General features: G+C 36.5%; 1 protein-coding gene across 1 annotated transcript in view; it reads right to left on the minus strand.

The window, feature by feature from the left end:
- Window positions 1–19,882, minus strand: part of LOC101896418 (protein Wnt-10b) — a 74,599-nt gene extending 54,717 nt beyond the window's left edge. The window contains exon 1 of the mRNA XM_059121383.1: window positions 19,305–19,882. Within this exon, the coding sequence (XP_058977366.1) occupies window positions 19,305–19,882 (578 nt within the window). The remainder of the gene's footprint in view (window positions 1–19,304) is intronic.
- Window positions 19,883–20,353: the final 471 nt, after the last annotated feature.

Raw genomic sequence — 20,353 nt, forward strand, 5'->3', positions numbered from 1 at the left:
CTTCTGAGGAGAAGACCTTATGCTCTTCTGAGGAAAAGACCTTAAGCTCTTCTGAGGAGAAAACCTTAAGCTCTTCTGATGAGAAGACCTCCTACAGCTCTAAGAGAAGACCTCCTACAGCTCTTCTATGAGAAGACCTCCTACAGCTCTTCTATGAGAAGACCTCCTACAGATCTTCTATGAGAAGACCTCCTACAGCTCTTCTATGAGAAGACCTCCTAAAGCTCTTCTGTGAGAAGACCTCATACAGCTCTTCTGTGAGAAGACCTCATACAGCTTCCATCAGAAAACCTTAAGACCTATGAGAAGACCTTAAGCTCTTCTATGAGAAGACCTTAAGCTCTTCTATGAGAAAACCTTCTCGTCTTCTATGTAGAAGAACTTAGGCCCTTCTATGAGGAGACCTTCGGTTCTTCTATGAGAAGAGCTTCAACTCTTCTATGAGGAGACCTTTGGCTCGACTTCGGCAGAAGACTTTCTGGTCTCATATGAGAAGAATTTCGGCTTTCCTATTAGAAGACCTACAGCTCTTCTATTTTCTTAGATCAGATTTTTGTCTTTTAGCAAATTTACCTCCTCAAAATTCAAACTTACTAGGGAAGGGAATAATAGGCGGAATTAAAAATAGTCCAAAGCAAGGAATGTTTGTTCTTGTAAAAATGCCACATTTGATTTCATCTAAGGAACGCAGCCGCTAAGTCAATCGGCCAACAAACCGGACATTGTGATAACGACCAATGAAAAGTGATGTGATGGGAAGATGATGATGATGCCGGTGCCGGTACCGGTGATGCAGATGATAATGCAACAAACAAAATGCATTTTAATTGGTTTCACAAAATTCCAATGCCTGGCAGTCAGGTGGACAGACAGACAAACTGCTCTGCCCTGCTCTCGCCGAATGCAATTTCAACGTTGATGAGGACGGCCACAAAAGCCGCGATAAAGATTTTAAGTCAAAGATGAAACAAGTGATAAACCAACAAACAAACAGAAATAGGGAGACAACAAAAACAACAACAGCAACAATAACGACAATTTGTGGCTAACAGCTTTATAATCTTGGCGCGTTAAGAAGAGAACAAAGCCGGGAAGTAATGAAAAAGAAATGAAACTTTTAAGAATAGCGGCAAAAAGCTGAGAATTCGGTTTGCAACAATCTAAACGGACCGATTGCTTCTTCTTCTACTTCTTCTTGGCGATCAGTTGTTGTCATCCTCATCGTTGATTGTGTCCACCAGGTATTTGTAGAAGAACGACAGACAAGAGTCCATAAAATTGATAAGAGAAAATTCAAGGTGCCTTTGGAGAACTGGGGGGATAGAGAGAAACTGAAAATGCAAGGTGGTAATTTGGGCAGTCTTCCCTGGACCAAAAACGACACTGCAAAAGAGAGGTGAATCATTTATTCACTTGGCGTTAACTTTAAAGCCAGATCTGATTTAAAGCACGCAATCTATGACAGTGGTTTGCTGTCGATCCATACGACTAGGGAGCTTTAAAAATCACTTCTAAGGTCGTGGATATTTCTATAGAAATGAGCGGTTTTTTAGAACAAATCAGTCCTCCACCGGTAGTGCGATTTACTAAATCATTTTTGGAGTTACCGACAAAACTCGGTAACTTTGAAACCCAAAACTTTGATATAAAGAGTAATTAAGGTTGACAACATTGGTATCTAGGTCGGTAACTATCCGACAAATGTCGTTAATTACCGAAATTATAAGCTTTATGATTTTACCGACTATTTTGGGTAGCTCAAAAACTAAATTAGAGAATTCCACTACAGGTCTTGTGTTAGTAGACATTGGGATGTGTGAAATTTTAAGGGAATCGGTGGGAATGATTAATTTGTTTAGACCTGTTTTGGGGGAGGTATCAGAAGAACTAGTCCCCTGCATTTCATTTTCACGCCTTTGTGTTGATTGAAATAATGAGATGTGCCGATTTTTGAAGTAATTAGATGCTCTTAGTAATCAGAACAAGGGCAACTACTACAGCAAGTCTACAAGGACATGGGGGCATATCAATGAGAACAGCTCCGACCAATCCCCCCAGTATTCGTTGGCCTAAACTGCATAAGACATATAATTCTCATTCACTTGGTAATGTCTGTTACATATAGTTTTCGGTTTGGGTTGGGATGAGACAAGTATGATACCGCAGGGGCTAGCCAAAGGGTGGCTAGTGATTTTCTAAACCTGTCATCCGACAAACAGAATCGTTAGTTGGGAATATTTTTTTTAACTGGCTCTTATTTAAATTTAAATGTGAAAAAATCTTTTGTGTCTCGTACCGTGATACTGGTAGCGTAGCCCGACGTCAAGGAAATGGAGAGAAGAAAACAGCAACATAAGCAGAAATGGTTCGAAAAGTAAAAATCGAAATCCGCTTCGCAGTTGCCAAAAAATGGCTCGTGAGCTGAACATATCGTAATATGCCATTCGGCATTTATAGAAAAAAGAGCTCGGGGTAAATTCCAAAAAGTGCAAGAACTGACACCGCAACAGAAAGAAAAGAGCTAAAGAGTTGCTTCGCCTGGCCGAAAGTGGTGAACTGTCGTGTTTTGTTTTCTCCGATGAGCAAACATTTGTTGCCCAGCTGTTTGTAATCTTGCCAAAGAGGTCAGCTGAAAATGTGCACCTTCGGTTGGCCACCAGAACTCAAGCGCCGGCGTAACAGCCGAGGGCCGCTTAACAGCCGATTGCTGTTGATCATTCTATAAAATTAAAAATTATGGCGTTTGACTTTGTTGCAGTTTTTTTATCTCACCCTGTAGACATCCCAAACTGTAAAAGCGACACCCACAGTGATCTACTGAACCCAAACGAGTTCTGATCAATCTGCGAAGGTCTAGACATAGGCTGCCGACCATGCGTTCAGTGAACTGCTGAACCCGAACTAGAACCGTTCCATCTCAAAAAGCCTGGACATCTGCTCCCGAAAATACCTACCGTGATTTAACGAAGCCAAACAACTTAAGACCACTTGGATATCTTCTCCCGAGAGAACGATTATAACACGAGTCCTCAACCCATCTCCCAAGACCTGAGTATGAACATCCCAACCTTCTACATCGTAAACTCTGATTATCTACCACTCGCCATCCCGATGACCATTCACTGAAGTTCCCGATTATCTTCAAATCGTCAATATCCCGAACTCCGGCATCTTAATTCATGATCTCCCGCACCAATCAACATCTGGCGACCATCTACAATTTCCAGATTCAAATCGTCACCATTTCCAACTCAAGCATCGTTTTTTTGGCTCCTTCTCACTTGTCAACTTCCGAACGTCAGCAATGAGTACCCGATCATATTCGAGTACCAATCGGGAACGTTGAGTAGCAATGGGGAAGTATGCTGCAGTGATGTCGAGTTGTTAATCGAGTGGTTAAGGTGAAGTGTGATTAGTACTCGAGTACTCGTTGTTGACAGTCGGATGTTGCCAAGTGAGAAAGAACAGGAATTACGATGTTTGTGTTCGAGTCGTTCACCACCTTGCTTACGATCGAATTCTCGATCATCAACTGAACCACTCTATTTGAACACGAGTAGATTGCGATTGTTTATTTAAATCAATAAAATATCTGATTTACACCCCCAGGAAAGAGAAATATCCAGTCCACTTATTCGATAAGGTTCAGTGGGTTTACAGGAGACCCTGGATACATCTGAGCTTACTTCAACCGACAAGAAACCCACATTACATCAGCTTCATAGTTATTTATAATATTGACCCCTAATATTGACCAGAAGGAGTAAACCGACATATTCCATATCCAGACCAGATCTTGTGTTGATAAAAATATTGGCGAGTGACGAGTTTGTAAGGAATTGAATGCTCATTTCGCGTTTGACGAGCTATTCAAAACAGTTGACCCTTGTAGGGAGGTACCAGAAGAAGAAGCGATATATCCCATCTTCACAGCAGATCTTGAGTTAAAAAAATATTGGGATGTGTGAAATCTGAAGGCAATCGAACTCTTATTTTACATTTTATAAAAGTTTCGATTATTCCTAATTTCGACCCCTTGTGTGGGTGGAGCCAGAAGGACTTGTCCTATATATTCCACTTTTAACACCCAATTTCGTTTTAGTAGAAATGTTGGGATGTGTAAAATTTTAAGAGTATTCGATACTCAATTCGCATTTTATGGTTGTTTTGGTTATTCAAAATTTTGATCTCCTTTATGGGGGAGTTACCAGAAGACATGCGCCGATCTCTTCCATATTCACAAAAGCCCTTGTATTGATAGACGGATTAAAATGAGCCGAGTTTGAAAGGACTCGGATGCACATTCATTGCTATCTCAAATTTTAACCCCTTGGGGTTATACCCGAAAGAGTGAACCGATATATCCGATCTTCACACAAGATCTTTTACTGTTAAAAATATTGGGATGTGCTAAATTTTAATGTCTTCAAATTTAGCACCCTTATTTATCATTTTATAAGAGTTATAGTTACTCCAAAGTTTAATCCTTTGTGGGGGAGGTAATTGATGGAGTGCGCCGATATTGTCAATTTTCGCACCTTGTCTAGCAACGACAAAAGATTGGGGATTTACAAAGTTTTCACAAAATCGGATGATACATCTCTTTCCACGAGATAAATTATTTTCTTCGAAAATGTCAAACTTTTGTGTGGGAGGTACCAGACAGAGTAGACCGATATTGCGCATCTCCGAACTCGATCTAAGTTTGATAATTATATTGCTATGTACCAAGTTTGGACCAAATCGGATATTCCCTTTGATAGTTATCGTATGTATCAGATAGCCAGACGAGTGGACATCCCTAGATCGACACCAAATGTCCAGAAACGGATTTGGTCCAAAAAGACCAAGGGTCTAAAACCGTTATTTCGATAAGGCCGCGTTGGTCGTATCAAATGATATATACCCTCTATAGCCGCATGGCTAAGGGTACAGAGAATACCTCCTGTAGAAAAAAAAAAACAGACAGAGTCCTTGTACCTTGATCCTGAGGCCCGATTTTATTTTCTATAGAACAAATTAGAAAACATTTCCCAAAAAAATTATGATTTTTTTAAAGACTTGGTTCTTGACCCAAGATTGGACAATTCCTTACGATTAAGGCCTTATTTTATATAATTCCAAAGCGTATTTTTAACTACTGTCTCTCCACCACTCATGACGAGAATTTTTTTCGATGTTGGTGCTGGTGTTAATACAATAGCAGCAACTTGTTCCGGTATCACTGTTGTTGCAAAAAGAACGAAAAAAATCAAACATCACCGTTTTTATGCGATCGATAATTGATCGCTTATAAATTTATCGGTTTAGTGGTGGAATTAATAGTCATATTTTTTTGTTATTGTTGTTTCTGTATTGGTCATCAGCATCTTTCGGCTTATCACTCAGCCACTTGTTGGCCTTATTTGCATTTAAAGTCTAAATGAATGGAACAAAGCTTGGATATCGATGAGTGAGCGAATAAATATAATGGGTCCTCCCGATACATGCATGCATATCATGTATGGAGGATTGTGTTAAATTGTGGCGCTTATCAGTGCTGGAATGTGTTTTCCTTTTCGCTGGCCAGAGATAAGCCACCGGAGCCACCACTTTACTCACGCTGGCCAATGAAAGTGTAGCGTCATCCTTATTTATCAGCATCGCTGGGATGGACCCTGGGGCTGATCCCAAATTGAAGCTAATCTCATCGATGATACGATGATGGCATGCATTGGTAATTTAACTTTGTAAAGCTATTAACGTTCCATTAAATATTGAATTTGCCAACAATGGAAGAATGGATGACTGGAAGATTGCCATTGGCCTTCGAGAGAAAGACATGTGAAAATTATGAAAAAATGGCTTTTGGCATGAAATTTTCCCACGGTTTTTAAGGCATGAATCCTTTTTGGTTTTTGTTGTGTGAATTGTGGCCAATAATGACTGTCAGCCGCTTTGAGTAGACAACTGAATACGGTGATGTTGTTGCTGTTGTGCCTGGGCCGAAAATAGTTTTATGTGTCTTTGTCTTCAAATGATGGAATGCTGACATCTTGTCTTTGAGTCGAGTCGACTCGATTCGATTCCAGCGCCTTAATCAAATGAACCGCGAAACTGTCCATATATTGTGGTTTCTGTCTGGGTTTCGGGTGTTTCACCGGTATTTTTGCTGTTGTTGTTGTAGTTGTTGTTAGTTAGTTGATTTGCTTTGACGTTTTTTGCGCCTTACTTTGATTTGTTGGCCATATGGCCAGGTTGTGTGCGGATTTCAGTTCGAGAATGGTTTGGAGTCCCTGGCGCATAATTTATGATTGTTGTGGCAAATTTAAATGGCCAATGTAAGGCAAATTAAATTGAAGTTTGGGTAATTTATTAGGTAGCGACGATGGTGGTACATGTAGGGTGTACGTGTTTGTGTGTGATAGGTTGAAATTGCGTTGCATTTTGTGGGCATTTTAAAGTTTCGAAATTTCGGGTTACATTTTTGCGGGAAGGGAATCAAAAGTTCTTCGGAATTTTGTAATCATATCTAATCATGTATATTGAGGTGGGATACATTCTGCATTATTGCTAGATTTTGTAGTTTGTGTAAATGCGACGAGCTCGGTCGCAATTATTTTGTGCTTTCCCCATAGATTTGCATTATTTACAATGGAAAGGGGTGAATTATCTCAAAAACCACATTTTCCGTCAAGGAATCCTTGACATTTAAAAAAAAGATAATGATTTTCTTGTCAAAAGTTTTTTGTTGTAAAATTTATATTAGAAAGCATTTTGTTGTTGCAAAATGGTCAGGCTTATCCCTTTTATTGTTGTTTTTATAAAAACAACGTTCGTTTATGAGTGGAGAACGATGGTAATGTTTCCAGGGGGCAGGGAATACCTAGGTTTCGGAAAGAGCCACCAATCCTCATCAGTTCCCTTGTTTATGGTCTGGGATATTTTCCCCAGAAGTTATTTTAAAAATAACTTCTATGACAAAAAACATTTTTTACCCAAGTGACGAGATCGTAAGCTCAATAGAAGAGGAACCAAAGAATTAAATAAAACTGAAATTTTGAGTTTTGCCTTGTTAAGGCGAAGATCATATGTTTTATGATTTAAGTGTTTGTTTTCTCTTTCGAGACGAGCTTAACGATCGGAAATTTGCAGTGAAAAGGAAAGCCAGATAGACACTATCACACACTCACCACTATGCGACGCGTTTCGCCGCTCATCGGGCATATTTGATGTGGATGATGGCTTACAAGGGCCGTTCTCTGGAAAGTAGTATATATTTCGAACTTATTACAAATTAGCATATGCGGAAAGTCTTCTAAATCTTACAACCGCACTTTTAAACATTTTAATCTTTCTCCACTTGTTATGCTTTCGTTCAACCTGAACGAAGTAGCATAACCATGTAAGTTGGTTTTGTCTGTTACAACAAAAAAGAAAGCTTGACGTCAATAAAAAAAGTAACTCCATGATTTTTAATCAAGCACACCATAAAATCCGCCCATTTCACCAAGTATTCTTTAAATGTCATAAACAATTGCACGATTTTTTTACGGCAAAATTTTAAAAAGGGTATTTTGTAGCCTGGAAATCTGACAAATATGCTTTTAAAATCAACGATTTGTTGTGGGGAGGAGGACCCTAGAAATCGTAAAATCGCCTCGATTTTTATCCAGAAAGACATTGTAAAATATACTCATAAAAAATACGACAGTAGCTGTTGGATGCATGTCCATCAAACTTCCTTACTTCCCGGAAGATGATTGAGGATTCCAAATAAAATATAATACACATAAAAATATTTATATTTGATTTTTATTCTAAAGCATATAACATAGATAACAACATAGAGGGCATCGATTGATAATGAGTTTTCAAAAATATGATTTTTTCTGCCGTGCGGAAAATAAATGAGACTGTGATAATTTAAAAAAAAAAAACTTGAGCTAAATTAGTTTAAAAAGTCTTATGATATTCGAAGTCGAAAGTTTAATTTGGCAGGGCAAGGTAGAATTTTCTCAATTTTTTGTAGAAATATTAAGATTTGAAAAGTTTGGGAAAAAATTTGATTTTCAAAATAATAAGAATTTGTGAAGAAGGTGCAAGAAAGAGTGGACTTATATATTATCTATTGATTTAATATTGGCACGAGTAGCTAAAAGCTAGGGAAGTTGATAGAAAATCACAGAATAATTTCATATATTTTGGGTGTAATGATTATTTAAAATTTTATGGAGGTGATATCGGATGGTGTAGATCCATATTTCGTGGACTTCACAAGATTATAATACGATTTGTAATCTTTCAAAATTTTGAAAGATTATGGGGAAGATTGCATTGGACAGATACAGGGAGAGATGAAAAAACTGCAACCAACTTCAGACTGCTGTCATTTCTAAGCCACTTGTCCGACAGCTGTTAAAATTATTCCAGTGACAGCTCATTATATTGTTTACAAACGTACCAAAGCATTTTGGTGAGAATTTTCCAGAAAAAAAGTTATTTGCGATGGAATTCAAGCGTAATAGTTTGATTTCTTCATATTTGGCTGGAAAACTGCAAGTGGCTATCGTTAGAGTACTCCAGCATTTAAATGTGAATAAATCTTTTGTGTCTCGTATCATAGACCGTTACCGTGATACTGGTGACGTAGCCCGACATCAAGTAAGTGGACGGAAGAAAACACCAACGTCGTCATAAATGGTTCGAAAAGTAAAGACGCAACTTGATCGAAACCCAATACCAAAATGAGGTTCCTCCCTTCATTTCCATCGCACAATGGCCACAAAAATCTCCGGATACCAATCCGTTGGACTATTGTGTCTGGAGTATTTTGGAAAACAGGGTTGGCACTAAAAAATACCAAAGTGTCGATCTCCTCAAGCAAGCGCTTCGCCGTAAATGGGCCAAAATACCGCAGAGCAACATTCGGGCAGCGTGTGACGGTTTCATTGGCCATAATTCGTGCCAAAGATGACCAATTCGAATGATATTCCGACATTGCTATTTCCGACATTTTTTGCTTTCATTCAATTAAATTAAAAACAAAATGGCATTTGACTTTGTTGTAGTTTTTTATTTCACCCTGTATATATATAATCTTGACAAATGTTTGAAGAACATATTATCAGAGCATTTTAAAAGTAATTTACATATTAATGCGGGAGAAATTAGAAAACGATTTCTGATGTGGTATATTTTCTCACCCGAATCAAGAGTGAGTGAATTATTATATGGTCCATATTTATCATTCGGATAGGAGATACTGATCAATGTCAAAGATATTATTAATTGGTTGATCCCTTTGTATTTGATTTGATTTTAATTCCATCGGCTATGTGGAAACGGAAATTATACGACCAAACCGTATTCTCTTCTCTTTGGACAAAATCTATTTTAGTAGACGATAATTCTCGAAAAAGTATCTGATTTCGTCCAAACTTGGCACATCGTAATATTATAATCGAACTTCGATCGGGTTTGGAGATGGGTAATATCGATCCACTCCCATGGGTATCTCGCACATAAAAGGTCTAAATTTCCACAGTAACAAATATTATTTCATAAAAAGAGATATTTGGCCTCATCAAATTTGGCCCAACTTTAAAAGTCCAATATTTGTATAAGTGCAAAATCAGGTGCGAGAAATTACGTTATCGGATCTTTCTGGTACATCCCCTTATAAGGCCAAATTTTCATAGAAAAAATTTTAGCTAAAATACGAAAATGGACAATATTTTTATTACCTCTCGAACAAAGGGTTACATTTTTCAATAATCGTAACTCTTGCAAAATGTGAAAAAGAGCTTATTCGTTTTCAAATTTCTCACATGCAAATATTTCTACTAGTTTTTGTTGTTGCAAATTAGTTAGGCTTAATCCCATTATTTTTGTTTTTATAAAAACAAGAGGAGAAGAGAAAGATGGGAATGTTTACCAGGGGATAAGGCAGGGAAAAACCTAGGTTTCAGAAAACAAACGTTGTTTTTATAAAAACAACAATAATGAGATTAAGACTGACTATTTTGCAACAACAAAATACTACTGTATGCCGAACAAACATGCAAACACTTCTATTTCTACTGATTCTAAATATAGTATGAAGATGTGTTATATTCTATTTTTATGCTGCTTGACACATACTGGTTGAGATTTTGAATTCTAATAACGCTCATAAAATGCGAAATGAGCATCCATTTCTTTTTAAACTTGAACCATCCCAATATTTCTATCAGCACAGGTCTGGTGTAAAGATGGGATATAGCGGAGCACTCCCTCTGCGAAAATATTTCATAATTATATTTACAAGATCTGTTATAAAGATGGTAGAGATAGGACAATTTCTTCTGGTACCTCTCTCACATAGGGTTCAAGATTTTGAAAAACAAAACGCTTAAAGAAAACGAAATAAGCCTCCAACTCTCTTCAAATTTCACACATACAAAGATTTTTGCTAACGAAAAATCTGTTGTGAAGATGATATATATCTGCGAACCCCTTCTGGTACCTCACCCACAAAGGCTCTCAATTTTCAATACTTTTATCTGTCATAACTTGTGAAACAATATTACTCTCATATTCCTGAGGGGAATATGGAATTTATGATTTCGCATAAAATTGGATATAAATGTTCGATTTTCTGGCAATTTTTGCCCATAGCAATATTTTTAACCGTATTAGATGATGTATGAAAATGGAACGGAACGGTCGACTATATCTGGTACATCACACACATTTTAACTTTTTTTTAAATTTTATCACATATCGCACATAACGTGAAAGAAGTAGTCGATATAGTCCAACCCTGGCACGTCGCAATATTTATATCATGTTGATTTAGATACGATATGAAATGGACAATATAGAACCTACTACTCCATAGAGGGCCAGCAATTTGAATAATCATAATAGTAGTCAAAATATATCTAAATAATCGAACATTGGCTGAGGTTATACATCTGTCGGCAAAACCGACTGATAATTTTTAACTTGTTATATTAACATAACTCTGACATTAGCTGTAACTTTAGATATTATACCCACAATATAGCTCATTCTATAAATTGGTTTGGCAGATAAAATACAGTTCTATGCAAAATCTTAGCTTCATATCCCAAGTCGTTTGGAATCTGGCGTGATTACAACAGACGGGCGGACATGGCTAAATCGAATTAGAATTTTACGCTGATCAAGAATATTTATATTTAGATGGGCCTCAAATGATTATTTTAGTGAGTTGCATACGGAATGACAAATTTAATATACCCTCCGCACTATGTATGGTGGAGGATATGAAAACATTCCAAAAATGCATTGCATATTTTCACAATTAAAAAAAATGCATTTTAACATTGCCTACTTTTAGGAGTACCATTGTCTGCCCAGACATTTTCTGGGCATATTCATTCCAAACACCACCAGCACCTCTTAACTGTCTATGCGCAATTTCCCTGACAAAAAAAGGAACAGGTGTGGGAAAAAATAATACCCTAAAGTTATGCTCCTTGAGATGGTTACAAGTGTTACGAGACGAGTGCAACACCATTTTGTGTTCATTCAGCATCCACACATCCATCCAACTCCAGTTTGGTGGCATGTTGCAGAAATTTTTTGTTAACATGGTGCTGATGACTGCCACCATTTGACTGACTGACTGACTCTCAATTAGAATGCACATTATTCGACCTGTAAGCTTCATTTGCATTTCAAAACATCAGCATCAGCACCACCACCAAAAACATCAACACACCGACTGCCAAATGCAACCGGGATGCAATGCAGTCAGGTAGGACCAGGACTACCATCACCACAACGAGCAGCGACACCATTGAAATTCGAACAAATGATGCTGTCTCGTCAAGAGGGACACTAAAAATGACGCCTTTTGGTAATTTTTTGTTGGATTGTAGACTGCTGCCGTGTTTGCAACTCCCAACGCTGTTGATGATGATGATGACGGATTTGCGTGTGCTCCACTTGGAGCTGGTGGCAAAAATGCGACAAACTGTTTAGGAAAGTAGGTAAGGCTGGCTATGTCTAGCTCTAGCCTCATCTCATCTCAGCAAGTGCAGCAGTGACAGCAGAAGCAGCAGCCATGCACTTTTGTTCTGCGCTGCAAGTTTGGCTGCCGGTTTTGGGCAATCTGATTATGCATTTGCCATTATGTTTTTGCAATGGCGCCCCATTCAGGCTAATAATGATGAAGTTGATGGCCCTTAAGTCATGTGCTGAAGTGCTGACTGGTGCCGGGCCATGATGCAGAAGAGTATTGCAGTTAGATTAGTTTTCTCCACAACTTAAGATGTCAACAAGCCGTGAAATGCTATGAACTGCAGCATGAGACCCGGCCTAGATAACTGGAGATGTGGTTTGTGGCTGTGCGGTAAATAATATTTGGTACATATTGTGATTATTGCCTAAAAGTAGGCAATGGTTTATCGAAGTGGTGGGTATGCAATGAATTATATTTCTATAATTTATTAACCATATCGATATGCAATGATTTATCGTTTGTAATGGTTTAATCTAGGCGCTAAAGTTAACAAGTATCAGTGGGTTTTGCAGACAGATGTATACCCTCAGCCAATATTCGATTATTTAAATATATTTTGACTTCTGTTATGATTATTCAAATTATTGACCCCCTATGGAGTAGGTTCCGAACGAATGGGCCAATATTGTCTATTTCGTATCGGACCTAAATAAATATCATATAAATATTGCGATGCTCCAGGTTTGGGACTATATCGACTGCTTCCTTCGCTTTATATCTAATATGGGTAAAACTAGCTGGATGGTGTTGATGGAAATATTGAGATGTGTCAAATGTGAATGGAATCGGATGTTATCTTATCGTTTTATGAGCTTCATGGATATTAACAATTTTGCCCCTTTGTGTGGATATTAAAATTTGTGGAGGAGGTACTAGAAGGAATGAACCGATATATTCCATCTTCCCACCCGACCTTGGGTTAGTGATATGTGTAATTTGAAGGCAATCGGACCCGTACATCACATATTATAAGAGTTATAATTATTCAAAATTTTGACCCCTTGTGGAGGAGGTACTTGATGTAGTAGAACATTATGACCCATTTTCGCACCTGAGCTAGACTCATGCAAATATAAGGATTTGCAAAGTGGGGCAAAATCGGATAATCCCTTCTTGACCTGTGCAGTAAAATATTTTTTATATTCGATCTTTTGTGGGGAAGGTACAGAAGGAGTGAACCAATATTACCCACCTCCGAAATCGATCCTAGTTTGATGATAATATTTCGATGTATCAAGTTTGGATAAAATCGGATATTTCCTTCGAGAGTTGATGGACGGACTGACATCTCTAGATCGACTCCAAATATCCTGAACAGATTTGGTCTAACGAGACCTAGGGTCTAAAAACGTTATTTCTATGAGGCACGTTTTGTCGGTATCAAATGATATATACCCTCTCTAGCCACATTGGCTGAGGGTATAAAAAAATTATAAATATTTTTTACTTCATATATTCATATCTGCAGGACCGTGTAGACTTTGACAAACTAATTTGGTATACAGATCTGAACTGAAAATAGTGTTATTTGTGAATCAAACTCATGTGGTTTATTTATTAAAAAAATAAAAAAATCGAAATTTCAATAATAATGCTAAGATTTAAAGTGTCGTCTTCCATATCATAACGAAAAATACTAAGCGATTCTCGCGATAGGGAGAGACCGTCACAGTTCAATGGCATTATCGATTAAGTCCAGTTATGCTGCCTGACGAAACCATAATTTATTTTTATTTTATATTAAGTAAAGTAAGTAAGAACCAGTGGGGCTCATGTAAGCTCTGATCTTCACAACTTTTCAAACTAATGGAGAGTCTATCGAGAAGATTTCCAAGCTTCCCTGCAAAAACCTAATAATTGTAGATTCAGATAAGCAACACTTGCTTTATAAAGTTTCTCCAACAAACCATTCAAATTACAAAAATCATCAAATATATATAGAACAAAGGCCATAACCATGTTAGCTCAGATACCTCCTTCAGGGTTAAAATTAAATAGTCCTAACCCTCAAATATATGATGTTAGAACCAAATTCTGCTGAAATTTAGTGTTTATTATATACCACAAAAATTAGCATAAAAATTTACCGAATCTATTATAATGCGAAAGAGTGCTTTGTTTAGTCCATATTTCCACATTTTAAATATTTTTGTCAAATTTCTACCAGATGTTAAACTATTTTAGGAATACTTTTTAATAACTTTCTGGCCAGAAGATTTCATAAATCACTTCCCATCTTTTTTTAAAATTTACAAAATCACAATCCTAATTCAAAATTAAAATATTTCTACATATCTCTCATCATTTAAATAAAACTTAAAATAAATAAACTTTTAACTTTTTGTTAAGAAACTGCAAATGACAACCTTGATTTCCATTTACTACCACATTTATATCTAGTTTACTTCTTCTTCATTTTCGTTTTTTATGTTAAGGGTCCTGCAAGTCGACCCCTATTTTCGTGTAGTTTATGGTGAGAGAGAGACTAATTTGAATAAATGCACCATAAAATCACTATTAACACCTGCATGTCATAGTTGTAGTAGTTGTTGTTATTCTTGTAGTTGTCAGAGTGGCTGCCTGCAGTCAGTAGCTGTAATGGGATGACAATGACGATGACTACATCAATTTCCATTAGTTGAGCATGCAAAAATAATAACAACAACGAACTCAGTAAAATGGATGCAGTTGGGGAGAGGACGACCATGTAATTACTCTAAAAATGGTACATTTACTGTGAGATCTTAGGATAAGAACATATGTATTTTTTTTAAATAATAATATTATAATTTTTTTAAATCAATCATAATTGTTATGATATTTGGTTTAATATCTGGAATTACATATTAATAACCCAAAGTTCACAGACAAGTCCAAACAATTAAATATGTAATTAAAAATTATCACCATAACATGGGTTTTATTTAATACACTTAATATTACTGGATTAGAGTAATTGAAGATAATGGCCTCTTTTGGAGTGTAATCTTCAACATGGGAATTCAAAACAATATTTGAAAATTTAGATTCCTATATATATTTTGCTGTATATTTGATATCTGATTATATATGACAACGAAATCAGCATTAATGTAATGATCATAAGTGCTATTTTAATATGCTGCAAAATCTAAAAAAAATATTTTTTGTTATATTTTAAACCTAAATATTTTGAGAACCTTTCGAAAACCGTGGGCTTTTATTCTGATTCAAATTTGTAAAATTTCGAAAAACATGATTAACTTGGACAGACAGACGGATTGACTCACATAACTAGACCGACTTAGCGGGATTAGAAGGTCGATATTATTATTATTATTATTATTATTATTATTATTATTATTATTATTATTATTATTATTAAATATTGAAGCATCTAGCTTATCGTTATATAAGCAAACGAACTTTTTGTTTAATGTTATTTCAAAATATTTTTGAAATTATTGAATATTTGTTGCATAGTCTAGTTATAATTATCTATGGAATTTGTTAAAAAATAAAATTGTTGTAAAACTTCAAAATTTAGCAAAAAAGGAGCAAAAAATGAATACACCCTTGATATTATTCATAAAGAAGTTAAAATGTTGTACAATTTTATTTTTAGGAGGTATGATAGGAGCGAATCCGTATTGATGTATGATATACTCAAGACTATGACTGTTCGTAATATGCGAGTTCGATAAATTTTCAGAATTTTGGCCTTTTTTGCTAGCAGATGAAATGTTTTAAATTTTAAACCTAACGTGAATTTCGAAAAAATATAATATTCTGAATTTGGAACAGTACTGTTATTCCTTTTGGTTTGTATAGAACACACCTTTTTGAGGAAATTTCGAAAGGAGAAAATTTATGCATCCCATTATAACAATGTATTTAATATCTTCATATACCTACGACTTCAAACGCATTCCATGTTATGGTTATGATGGATGTTTCAGACGTCCACATTGGCCGAACTAGGGATATACACAATAATCCATTTCGATTTGTGCAATTAGCAAAAAATCCATTTATTCCATGTTAAATATAAAAAAAGCAAAAAATGAGAGAAAATAAGCCATTTCCGAGGGGCTCATTGTACGTACGTACCTGGACTGGATATACATAACAAATTGGATGAACAATATATATAGGAGCTAAAGCTATATCTCTACCGATTTTCACTAAATTTGACATACTTGTTTCTATGCTCAATTTGGTCGTAAGTTTGGCGCCCCATAAAAAGAAAATCGGACGCAGATTTATATGATAAAGGTTTTTCTGTGCTGAATTTCATACATTTCGCCAAATATTGTTGTTGCAGAGCGCATATTACAGCTGCGGAGGACAAAAATATCAAATCGGATGAACAATATATATATGGGAGCTACATCCATATCTGAACAGATTTCGATCAAATTTGGCATACTTATTTCCAGGCTTAATTTGGTCGTATATGCAAAATTCCATACACGTTTGCTGCACAATTAAAAGCAAATCGGACGAATGTATATATGGAACCTATATCAAAATTTTCCTTAGGTTTAAAACAAAAATACATGGACAGACAGGCGGACGAACATGCATAAATCGATTCGGAATGTGATTCTATGCAGATTATCAAGAGGAACTATGGGTCTATCTCGTTTCTTTTTGCCTGTTAAAAACAAATGCACAAAGATATAAAATAAGTAAAATGCTAAATGTCAACAAGTAAAAAAAGTGTAAGTTCGGCCGGGCCAGGCCTTTGAATACCCTCCACCATTTGGAACGTATTTGGCAATTCTCAAAAACACTAAAATCCGTTAAAATCTTAGAAATTCCGAATGTAGCCGTTATATAAGGGTAATTTTTTCAGGCAATTTTTTTCATTAGCCATTACAATATTTAAATGTGAAACTTAGAAAAAAATCGGTGAATAATGTAGGGAGGTACCGTTATGTGGGAGCTATACAAAGGCGTGGACCTGCACAAACAATTTTCTGTCTTAGGCTTTAGTATCATTGCGAACTTTAAACACCAAATTTAAAACAATTCCGGTAACTAGTGTCGCTAAAATCATCAAAATACCGATTATAGAGAAGCACCGTTATAAGGGGGCTATAGGAAGACGTGGACCTGCACAGACAATTTTCTGTCTTTGGCTATAGTATCCATTTCGAACTTCAAATGCCAAATTTGGAACAATTCCGGTGAATAATGTCGCTAAAATCATCAAAATACCGAATATCGGGAGGTACCGTTATATGGGGACCTACATGGCCCTTTTACGAACTTAACCTGCTACTGTCAAAATATACATGTGTGCAAAATTTTAGCCTTCTAGTCGTCTTAGATCAAGAATATATATACGCTGATCAAGAATATATATAATTTGTTGGGTCTGCCATGAGTATTTTGAGGAGTTACAAACGGAATCCAGAATCCAGCCCCAGGTGTGCGTTCATAACAGCTTGGCATTAATTAAGTTCAAGAGTTCTGTGCTCTTGAGTCGGTTCCAATATCCAAACACTGTGACCCTATATTTGCAAGAGATGGGTAATTGCAGAAATGGGTTTTCGCCATTTCGTTGTCTTTTCTACATACGCCCTCCAAAAGAAGGTCAGTTAAAATGTCTATCGGAAAAATATCCATAATTTTTGAGTTTATACATTTTACTAATTCTATTTTTATTTCACTATTTCTAATCCAAATGACATTTAACTGTTTCGGGGAGAAACCCGTACGTTTCGGGAAGTAAGGGTATCTCCCAAATAGAGTAGAAAAAAAACCTTTGTCCGCGTAGCCGGTGTACACAACCAGGAGGAGAAAGGAGACCGGTTTCTTAAGAAAGTATAAAATTTACGAAGAAAAAGCACACACACAACAAACTATGCTGTGAAATAGATTGTCTAATAGAACTTGGATCGAACTTGGAGCGTTTCTGGTGTTCAATTCGCATATGCTTAATCGCAATAAGTTCGAAATAAATACTACTTTCCCAAGAACGGCCTTTGTAAGCCATCATCCACACCAAATATGTCTGATGAGCCGCTTAGCCAACGGCGAAAATAATCGCATAGTGGTGAGTGTGTGATAGTGTCTTCTGGCTTTCCTTTTCACTACAGATTTAAGACCATTAAGCTCGTCTCAAAAGAGAAATAAACTTTCGAACCCCATATTTTGCAAGGGGAGTATGTATTTTCCTCTTAAAAAATTTATAATAATCAGGATAAAAAAGATATTTTAGGTTCAACATTTAGATTTTTTACGAAAGTTGGGAGTAAACACGATTTATGTTGAACATATTTTAATTTCATTTTAACTTTATAGGTGAGGTTGTAATATGTTGAGGGAATGGCCAAAGAATTTTAATTTAATTCAATTCTTTGGTTCCTATTGTCTTATGTTTGCGATCCCGTCACTTGGGTAAAAAACTTTTTTTTGTCCTAGGAATTATTTTATAATAACCCCATGGGAGAATATCCCCAGACAAAATTTATGAGGAATGGTGGCTTTTCCGCAATCTATTAATTCCCTGCCTTAACCCATAGTTATCATTATCTTTCTCCATTAAACTTTATGAAAACAGCAATAATGGGATTAAGCCTAACTATTTTGCAACAACAAAATACTACGTTACCTCTAACAAACATGCCTACACTGTTCTATTTTAATTTCCAATAAATGTGAATTCTATATTGTGCTAGTTTTTTTTTTTTTTGTACGAGATTGTTGGTAATTTACGAATAAAGCTCTAAAAATATTACTAACCAAATCAAAACATAAAAATTGGATTCAAAATTTTAAAACGGCCTCCAATTTTTTTATGTGACCAATATTTAATTAAACAACACTATTTGGATCCCAGGACCAACGTGGAATTTTTAAAATTGCGCATTTTTGAATTTCGAAGACCTGTATCTATATTCATATTCTATATAGAAATTCCTTGTTGTCCAAGGTGTTACATCCTCTTGACACAATAGCAAATTTGGAATGGCCCCTCTGTAGGGTATTAGCAAATTTGTGTGTGATTGATTAATTGGTCCTGTGTGTTTACAGGCATAGTCATGTCTGGTTAACATATCCGTCTGTCTGACTGAATGTCTGTCTATGGTGGAACACCTTACAACAACAACAAATTACAATATGTTGACAACGAGGAGGTCGTTGTTGACAACCTAAGCTCGGAGCATTTCCATTCGAGGACGATGATGAATTTTCTGTTGCCAAACTCTGTGGACTGGTTGTTGTTGCTGTTGTCGTTGGAGTGGCTTTAGAGCCATTCTGAAAATGCAACCAAGGTACTTACCTTCTTGTACAGCAGGCCAAGATAATCACAATAATTAAATGCAAATGCAGGTGTAGGCAACGAGGCGTTACAGTTAAATTTCCCGTTGGTGGCGATGATGATGAGGATGGCGGTGATGTGGATGCGGATGATGAGGATGTGACTGCGGCTGTGGCTGACGCTGGTGTTCCATGGTCTTGTATTGATGACAGTGATGCTGCTCCTCCATGCCCATGAATAGTGCTTGTTGTTGCTGTTGCCTGCAATGCAAATGTCGTCTGGTGTTGCTCTGGCTGGTAGTGCTGATGTTGTTGGCTTAACAGCTTGGCTGTTGTTATCTGTGGGCCTTTCAATGACGAGGATGTAGGTGTTGCAGGATTTGTTGCTGTTGTTGCAGAATTGTAAATTTGGCTTTTTGTTCGATTCGTTGATGACTCGATGATATGTGATTGTTTTTTCGGCTGTTGTAGCTGCTGCTGCTCCTTCTCTCGTGACCGTGATCGTTGTAGATGTTGGTGATGGTGTTTCTGTTGTTGTTTTTCCTCTTGCTGCTGTTGTTGTGATTGTGGCCGGGCTTTTAATCCGAACAATAAAAACATTGCTAATTCTTTTGTAAAATTGTTGTAATTGCCTTAATTGATGCTGTTGGCGACGTTGCCGCTGCTGCTGCCGCTGCTGCTGGTTCTGCTGCCACTGAGGTTGATGTCGATGCCGCTGACTTTGGTCCAGCTGGGAATTTGTTAAATTTGCTCGCTGTACTTTAAAGACACAAACACTCTGACATTGCTCAATAAAAATTCTGGTGATTTTAAAAATGGCCGTAAACATTTTTGCGGTAACAACGGCTCAGTAGAACACAATTCGACCATTGGGTATTTCAACATTTAAGCAACGTTTTGGTTTTTGTCGTTGTTGTTGTTGTTGTTATTTCTTCACTCTTCTTGCCCTCTGGGCTACACTTTGAGGAGTATTTTTTACAAAAAAAAAAATATATTTTTTCCACTATCTCTTGAAGTTATTTCTCAGATTTATTTTCACATATTTGGCTTTTGGTTTTTTTCTCTCGCTCT

Source organism: Musca domestica, unplaced genomic scaffold (assembly GCF_030504385.1).
Source record: "Musca domestica strain aabys unplaced genomic scaffold, Musca_domestica.polishedcontigs.V.1.1 19, whole genome shotgun sequence".
NCBI lineage: Eukaryota > Metazoa > Arthropoda > Insecta > Diptera > Muscidae > Musca > Musca domestica.